This window comes from Corylus avellana, chromosome ca7, assembly GCF_901000735.1.
Source record: "Corylus avellana chromosome ca7, CavTom2PMs-1.0".
In the NCBI taxonomy this organism is placed as follows: domain Eukaryota; kingdom Viridiplantae; phylum Streptophyta; class Magnoliopsida; order Fagales; family Betulaceae; genus Corylus; species Corylus avellana.
Window position 1 is genome coordinate 6,002,568 of NC_081547.1, and position 9,863 is coordinate 6,012,430.

The window sequence follows — 9,863 nt, forward strand, 5'->3', positions numbered from 1 at the left end:
TTTACAGGATGAACCACCACTAATTCACCCAAGATGGAAAAAGAATAAAAGGCAACTTAGCAACTGCTTTGCTTTCTTCCTGTAAAATAATGCGTTCAATTCTTTATACCTTGTGATGTGTCATTAGTCTGTTAGAAAAAACTAAAAAAAAAAAAAAAAAGGGTGGGGATGCAGGGTTAACTCAACAGATATATTCACTGACTACTTTGTCTATTTTTCTATTGGTTTCCAGCTTAAAATCTTGAGCGAAATTCATCATCCCCATTTGCTTCTCCTTCTTGGAGCATGTTTAGATCACGGTTGCCTAGTCTTTGAGTACATGGAGAATGGTAGCCTGGAGGACAGGTTGATCAGGAAAAATGGTACACCCCCTATTCCTTGGTTTGAGAGGTACCGAATAGCTTGGGAAGTAGCCTCAGCTCTAGCCTTTCTTCACAACTCAAAGCCAAAACCAATTATCCATCGTGATCTGAAGCCGGCGAACATTTTGCTTGATCGTAACCTTGTAAGCAAGATTGGTGATGTTGGTCTTTCTATGATTCTTCATTCAGATTCTTGTGACACGGGACCTGTTGGGACACTCTCGTACATAGATCCTGAGTATCAAAGGACTGGGTCAATCTCTCCAAAGTCTGATGTTTACGCTTTCGGGATGATAATTTTGCAGTTGCTGACGGCAAAACCAGCAATAGCACTGCCCCATATCGTAGAAACTGCGTTAAGTGATGGTCATTTATTAGAGATTTTGGATCCAGAGGCTGGGAATTGGCCAATTGAGGAAACAAAGGAATTGGCTGAACTGGGACTCAACTGTGCTGAGCTTTGGCGTAGAGACAGGCCTGATTTAGAAGAAAAAGTACTTCCTGCACTGGAGAGATTGAAAAAGGTTGCCGATAGGGCTCAAGATTCAGCTTCCAGACTTCGACCCTCACCTCCTAACCACTTCATCTGCCCAATTATTAAGGTATGCCTGTGTAATCTTTTATTGGCAATATTCATGGTTCCTGTTTTGAAACAAAAATGCTATTGTTTTGGTGAACTATAAAGTAGCCATTTAGGCAGATTACTGCCGCCTTTTTGGTGCCAAATCTGGAAGTAACCTCATAGATAGAAGAAAGTTGGGGGTAGTTTAAGAAATGAATGTTTAGGTAAATACATATATATCTCAAAAGATGCATTCATGCTGTGGCTATACAACCTCTTACTTGGATGTCCAGTAACTCTCAAAATTGCTTCATTTTTTCAGTTCCTCCAAATTTCAAATTGGATAAATAGTTTTTTTTTTTTTTTTTCTTGCTTAGTTTCATGAAAAGTCCCTTGGCAATAATTTAGCAATGGTATGTTATTTATTTTTGTTACAGGATGTGATGGATGACCCTTGTGTCGCAGCGGATGGTTACACTTACAACCGTAAAGCAATAGAGTTCTGGCTTGAAGCGAACAATACATCGCCAATGACAAATATGCCATTGCTTGACAAGAATCTAATACCAAATTACACGCTTCTTTCTGCGATTATGGAGTGGAAGTCCAGACACTAATAACAACATTCTTTATTGATTTTTCAGAATAATGCTGAAAATTGTTATTGAATTGCAGACTTTTCTCTACGATTATGGAGAGGAGAGTGGAGTGTAGTCCACTGACCGATGACATCTACTTTGCTTCGTTCAGTATAGCCTGACAGAATTGTTTCTTTGAGGATTCCTCAACATGTATATGTAATTAGATGTAAAAAAAAATAACAAAATAAAAACAGAGCTCTTAGTGTTTCAGGTAGGATATTCTTATTAGGGTCCATTTCTTTCGTAATGTTATGTATTGAAAGACAACTTTTGTAATGGCTATAGCAATGCAGTAGCGGTGTGGGTCGGAAATAAGACCAACCGAGATTCCTTTTTGTTGTTGGTGGTGGTGTTGTTCTTTCTCTTTTCAGGAAAGACAATCAATAAAGCCAATCTTATCGTTGCAATGGAAGTGGGTAAGAAAACCTTGTTTTAAGGGGTAAATGTAAAATTGGTTCATGGAGTTGTACCGATTTGTAAATAGTTCTCGAGGATATAAAAAGTGGATAAAATTCTTGATGTTATGCAAAAGTGAATTAACTCTTCTATCCTTGTTGGGACACTTTTTAAATAGTTGTCCAGGTGTCAGAAATTGGGTGGACAACCGCTTTGGATTTAAGTTCATTAAAGAGGGAGCTAAGCCTGAAACTCACATCAAACGGGGAAGTTAAGGGCTACCAGAGCGTTATAAGCCTACAAAAAACTCAAACCTGAAATCCCACAAGATATGAAAAATCGCATGAATGCAATCTATAATTATTATATTTAGTTGCAGCAGTGGTGATAATCATGACTTCAATAGCAACAGTAACATAGTTCTGTTAGTAATTATAAGTACAGATTCAATGACAATAATAATGGTTGTTCCATTTGTAGTAATACATACTGGTTCAACAATAACAATATTGATAATTTCAGCAGTAATAATCATATCACGTTCAACAATAATACTAATTACATGTTCATCAATAATAGTAGAAGCACGCTCATCAGTAATGAGATATATGCATTACATGCCCAACAATAATAATAGATATGTGTTGCGCGTTCAATCGTAATAGTAGTTGTTCGTTCATTAGTAATAGTAGATGTGCGTCCAACAATAATGGTACGTGTTGCATGTTTGACAACAATGGTATATATGCCTTGAGCATCTGGCAGTAATAGCATCTATGCGTTTAGCAGTAATAATTAAAAAGGAGAAAAAATTAGTGAAGACACATGAAGGGTGAAAATGGAGCAAAAGTAGTGAAAGCAGTTGGATGAGTAGTGGTCCTCTACTCATGTTGCCACACAAATGATGCGTTTATGCTTCATTGGTGCAATGGCCCAGTGACCAAAGTGATTAATTAAGTTGTTGTGGCCATTATGAGATTAGGATAATCCTCTCCCCACCTCAACTACATATTTATATCTCCACTTCCACAGCTTGACCAACTCCACTTCCACAGCTTGACCAACTCCAATTCCCACCCACCATCTCCTTTGCCAGCAAGAGAGAGAGAGAGAGAGTGGAACATTATGTAGAAAACAATGGATTATAAGTCTCTTTGTCAAAAGACCACTTCGGTTTTCAAAACTGTCGTAGATGGTACTTGTGAATGATGACAGAATTTATAGTTGTTGGTGCGATGGTTTTTCTTGCTTAATTTATAGATGCTACAGAGCCCCTGAGCTGATCAAAATGAAGGATGCAAGCGAAGAGAGTGACATATAAAGCTTTGGGATAATCTTGCTGGAACTTCTTTCAGGAAAGGAACCAATCAATCAGGACCCAACTCCTGATGAGGATTTTTATTTGCCCAACTTCATGAGAAATGCTTTGCTTGGACATAGGATTACAGACATATTTCATCCAGGCATACTTGTCAGCAACATGCATGATGGCCACAGAGAGGTTACTGAAGAAAGCATTCTCAAATTCTTTCGGCTTGCCATGTCTTGTTGCTCTCCTTCCCCCTCTCTGAGCAAAGCCCCTCAAATTCCTTCTGAATACTGAAGCTATTATTTTTTTGGATTAAAATAGGTTTCTTAGTCAACCTATCCTCAAATTCATTAATGATATGCCACGTTAAACAATCAATTACTGCTATGTGGCTCTTGTTTGTCATATTATGTGTCAAGCTCAGTTCCTTAAAATTGTAAATATACCATAAGTTAAAAGTTTTTGACTTTTTAAAAATTTTTAATTTAGAATATAATTAAAATTTAATGTAATCGTACCACTTGACGTGTTAAAAAAAGTTACATAACATTAATTAGTCAATTGGTTTGACACATGACATGCCACTAATTAATTATATGATTGGATGACGGATGGATTTTTTTTTTTTTTTTTTTTTTTTTTTTGAGAAAGATGACGGATGGATTTATTTAAAATCAAAGTAAAAATCGAGGACTTAATTATTGACATTAAAAACTTAAGTACTAAATTAAAATCTCATGAAACTAAAATAAAAATAAATAAATAAAAAGACTAAATTTGATTTTTTGTTTTTCTTATTTTCTTATATGAAATATTCCGATTGTGTAATAGAAGGCACAATTGACGCATTACATAAAATAAAAAAAATAAAAAATTAAAATAATAATAATAATAATAAGAGGATGGGACGTCAAGCAAGTATTGGATGAGCAAAGCCCCAGCAAAATCAACTGGGTGGGACCCAGCCACAACATTAGCCATGATTAGGGCAGTTAAGAGAGCAAGTCGCTCGCTCGCTCAGTCGGGCTCGGCTCGCATAAGCTTGGCTCGAATATTAAATGAAGCGTTTCATGAACACGAATCCTGGTTCGAATATTAAACGAAGCTAGCTACACTCGACTCAGCTAAGCTCGTGAGCAGCTCGTATAAAGCTCAAATTGGAAGTTATTCACATAATTCCGCATATTAATATTAAAAATTGATGATTTTTTTTTTTCTTCTAATAGTATCATTTTATTATAAAATGATCCATATACTCTCTCTTCGAAACAAAGTGTTTTATTGTATTGACTCGGGCTCTATATTCTGCTAGCCAGACTAAGCAAATGTTCATATGTAAGCTGGCTTCTTAAGCCGTTTAAGAGTACTTGAAGTTTAAATTTATAATAAAAAAATAAATTAATAAATTAAATAAATTAAATTAAATATAAGAGCCAGCTCGTGAACTGGCTCGGCTCGGCTTGACTTATTATGAGCTCGAGTTCGAGCTCGAGTAAAATTTAAACAAGCCGAACATAAACAAGGAAAGCTCATTCAAGCTCGGCTCGTTTACACCCATAGGCCCATGAATCTCAAAGTATGTAAAAGTGTCAAATAGACAGGGATGGCCCACCAGGTTTTCCTTTGGGGCATAAAAGCTCGAAATTGGAAGCAATCGTGTGGTGACACGTAATCATTGTGTCACTTCCTATAACCTTGTTTTTGGTTTCACGTTCATCACCACACTTTTGGTAGTATTTGCTATTTGGATGATATGACAATATATGTCTGGTATTTTTTTTTTTTTAATTGATTCAAATTAAATTAAATTTTTTTTTTATACAATTGGCCACTCTAAAATAGATAAAAATATTTAAAATAAGGTCTTTAATTTTTTTTTTTTTTTAAAAAAAAATCATCAGTAACATTAATCAAGCAGAAAACTGCTCATTCAATACAATGTCACCAATACAGTTTGGATAACCATCTAACCATAATTGATTCAAAGTTAAAGATATCACAGACTTTGCTAAACAATGCGCAGCTTTGTTAGCATTATACTTTACATGACAAACTTGTTAAACTAATGATTAAGTGATTAAAATATCTCTTCTTATAAGTTTAAGATTTTGAGATAATTGGTAATTTAACATGGTATCAGAGCCAAAGGTCCTGGGATCGAACCTTGACTCCGTCAAATCATTGAGCCCACACGTGAAGGGGAGTGTTAAACTAATGATTAAGTGATTATATATCTCTTCATATAAGCTTAAGCTTTTAGGGTAACTAGTAGGGGTGCAAAGGCGGTTACGGTTAGCGGTTAGTGGCAATAACCGCTAACCGTAACCGCCCTAGCGGTTAGTAAATTTCACTAACCGCAACCGCTAACCGCTAGCGGTTAGTGGCCGGTTAGCGGTTAGTGAAATAGATAACCGCCCGCTAACCGCTTTTTTAAAATTGGGTTTTTTTTGGGCTTTTTTTTACCCTCATATTTTTTTTTCTTGTATTTTTAATATCTTCTTGGGCCCAATTGCTATAAAAAGAGCCCATATTGAAAAATCAAAAATATTTGACAAAAAATTTACATTTACTTGTACTTAAAAAAAATTTCCTTAAATATTAAATCATAACTCGTTAACTTTTTTTTTTTAGGAAAAAAAAAAATTCAACACAACATACAAAAAAAAGTTCAGAATTCAAATAACTATCACAACATATAAAAAAAATATATAAAAAAAGTTCAACACAAAGCATATAAAATAAGTTCAAATAAAACATTAAATGATACAAATAGTCAAATAAAACATTAAAACTTCATCAATCTTCTCATTTTGTCCTCTAGCAAATCCTGTGGACATCAAAAGAAGAAAAGTTATAATATTAAACATAATAATATTAAGGCACAAGCATGTACACATATCAAAAAGTGCTTAATATAATTGTATTGTAATTAAAATACTATGGCAATTCAAAAAATAATAATCTTCGTTACTAACAAACCTCTAAGAATGAGATTGATTAGGTTTAGTTTAAGGTTAGGAAGAGATGAATATATATGGGTATTAAAACGACGTAGTTTTGGCTTGTTCAATTTTAAAAAATTGTTCAACAAATGGTTCAAAAAATTGGTCAAAAAATTGTTCCAAAAATGGTTCAATTTCTTTTTTCATAAAATGGTTTAAAAATTGTCAAAATAGTGTTCAAAAAAATGAAAAACATATTAATACTTAAATTGTTGTTATAAGTAATTGTTGAATCTAATGCTAATTGCTTAATTTGACATTTTATGAATCACATTGTCATTGTATATAAATATTATGATTAAATATTTGAATTGTCATTGGATCATATGATTAAGTGTTGATCTTATAAACTTACAAACAAACAAAAATACTTCAATTGTAGTTATAAGTAACACATTGTTTAATCAAATGTCAATTACTTAATTTGATATTATATGAATCACATTGTCATTGTCATTGTACATGAATAATTGATTAAGTATTGGAATTGTAATTGGATCATATAGTTAAATATTTATCTTATACATTTATATTATTCAATATGCATATAATATAACTATAAGCAATTATATATATATATATATATATATATATATAAAATTCAAAATTGTTCAAAATTGTTAATTTTCTTTTTTTTTTTTCTTTCAAAAAATGGTTAAATTTCTTTTTCTAAAAAATGTTCAAAAAAATACATTAATACTTCAATTGTGATTATAAGTAACACATTGTTGAATCTAATGTCAATTACTTAATTTGATATTATATAATCATATAGTCTCATTAAATTATATCATATGATTCATATGATTAATTATTTAAATTCTTATCATATTTACTTATAATCTTTTTTTTTTGAATTGAACTTAATATCTAATGGTAAATGGTAATGTTCAAACTCCTAAATCCTAAATTCATAAAGTATCTAATAATGCTTTAATTAAATTGTAGACTTGTAGTTATAAGTAACATATTGTTTAATTCAATTGAATCAATTGTGATTATCATTGTACATGAATCATATGATTAACTTATAGACTTATGACTTATGAGTTATGTCATATTATATATGTATTATTTATTATTATATAATCATATGATTTAATGATCAAGTCATCATGTGATATAATCATATCAATTATAGTGATAATATATAAATTACTAAAATTATAATGATAATACATTAATACTTAAATTATGTTTATAAGTAAAACATTGGTCATTGTTTAATCCAATGTCAATTACTTAATTTGATATTATACGAATCATATCATCATTGTACATTAATAATATGATTCACTTGAAGTCTTGAATAAAGTATTTGAATTGTCATTGAATCATATGATTAACTATTGATATTATACATTTATATTATTTATATACATATGTAGACTTATATAGACTTATAGGTTTATAATATACATTGGAAATAAGTCTTTAGATATTTAATTGTTGTATTAGTATGAATTGGTATACTTATGAGTTATGTCATATTATATATGTATAATTTGTTATTATATAATCAAATGATTTAATAATCAATCTTATGTGATATAATCATATAAATTATAGTGATAATATATTAATACTCAAATTGTGATTTAATTATTTTTTTAAAAAAAATTGTGATTTAATGATCAAGTGATTATATGATATAATCATATAAATTATAGTGATAATATATTAATACTCAAATTGTGATTTAATTATTTTTAAAAAAAATTGTGATTTAATGATCAAGTGATTATGTTATATGTATAAATATTTTTATAATTATAATTATAAAAATATATTATATAAAAAGGCGGTTAGCGGTTACGGTTAGTAGACCCAATAACCGCTAACCGCTAGGCGGTTATGGCGGTTAGCGGTTAATGCGGTTAAACGGTTAGGCGGTTAGGCGGTTGGCGGTTATAACGGTTAGCGGTTAGCGGGCGGTTAAAAACCGCCCGCCTTTGCACCCCTAGTGATATGCAAGGCCAAAAGATGGGCGGTGGTGGGCAGGGTCAAGCCAAGCAATGGCCCACAATGAGCTTCGATCTGGTGGTATTAACCAGTAATCTGGTGGCTACAACCACCAAATCCGAGTGGCCCAACCACCCCAGTGCCAACTAGGAGGAGGAGAAGGTGCTATTCTTATATTATTTCTATAAGTAAGAGTATTTTAGGAATTTGGGTTGAAATTTGATTCCATTTCAATTAGGAAACTTGGTCAATGCAATTGCAGGGGTGTGTTGTCACCAAATAATAAATAAGAATGATCATTTCAATCTAGTTTCTTGTATTGTTACTAATACTCATTTTTATTTGGAGGTAATCATCATTCTAATATAACAAAAGTATCCAAAAGGAGATTTACACTTTTTTTATTTTGTTGGGCATTTTCTCTCCTTTCTGATTGGGGTCTGTTGCAAATTGCAACTTCTAAATCTGTGGGGGAAGGAGAGAGACAGTAGGGTCTGGACCAAAAGAGGAAAACATGGGAGTAAGGTGGTGCACATTATTCGACTAATGTCAAAGACATTATTTTGGATGGTCAAGTTTAATTTTCTTTATAATATATGTGGGTCCCAGTTATCTCATGTTGTTTCAGAATTTGTGGGCACTTCTGATATGGTCAAATTGATTGATGCAATTAATAAATGTAGGATATATGCAGGGACGGTAGCATTTGAAGTTTAGGGGGTAAGATTAAAAAAATTAAAAATTTAAGAAGAAAAATTTTAATTTTTAAAAGGTTATAAGAATATTTTCTATAAAAAACAAAATACTAAAAAATTGATTAAATAAATAATTAAATATCTATTTTAACAAATGTCTTTTGGTCACATATTAATTATAAATACCCGAATAAACATCTGAAACTCTGAAAAAATTGTATTTATTATTCTTGACGTTCAATGGGGTCCATCTTCTAAATATAAAATATAGATTTTCTTATCTATTCAGCATTACCTTTTGATCTAATCCTTTACTTCTCTAAAAGTTACAATGCATTATGCATGTGTCATATCACTCTTCTACTCTTAAAGCTTGTGAGGCAAGGTTTATATTTTAGACGATAATTTATCATCTTTTTTATTTTCTTTTTATCTTTTAAAATTGATGTGGCTTTGAAAATATTAGAGTGGGGTGGGAGAAGAGTATGTGAGGGAGAAAGAGAGAATAAAAGGAAGAGATGGCAATGGAAAAGGGAGACCCCCGGCTCTCTTTTTATGGATCATGTATATTTGTTATCATGTTTAGAGAGAATATTGTGGTATAATGATGGCATAAAGGGTTACTTAGGTTGAAGGTTACTTCAAGATAAGAGGAGCACTAGCGCACAAAGATTCTAATGCCTTTTGTCTTGGATTAGAAGGAAGGTTAACCACTATAATGGCAACTTTAGCTCATCCATTGTGCTATGAGTAACCCATCAGAAAGTGGAATGGAGGTAAAAACGCATTATCATCAGCAAAACAATCCGGATAAATACGGCAGCGTTTCAAAATTACATTTTGGGAATATCATCAAACATTCAAAAATTTCCCACCAGCTTAACTTTCTTACAAGAATCATTTGATATGAACTACCCAAACCAAAAGCAGAATA

General features: G+C 31.9%; 1 protein-coding gene across 1 annotated transcript in view; it reads left to right on the top strand.

The window, feature by feature from the left end:
* The window catches only part of LOC132186612 (U-box domain-containing protein 35-like), a 2,512-nt gene extending 737 nt beyond the window's left edge, over window positions 1–1,775 (top strand). Inside the window, exons 2-3 of the mRNA XM_059600594.1 lie at window positions 233–964; window positions 1,362–1,775. Coding sequence (XP_059456577.1) covers window positions 233–964; window positions 1,362–1,541 — 912 coding nt within the window. The 3' untranslated portion in view covers window positions 1,542–1,775. The remainder of the gene's footprint in view (window positions 1–232; window positions 965–1,361) is intronic.
* The last annotated feature ends 8,088 nt before the right edge of the window (window positions 1,776–9,863 follow it).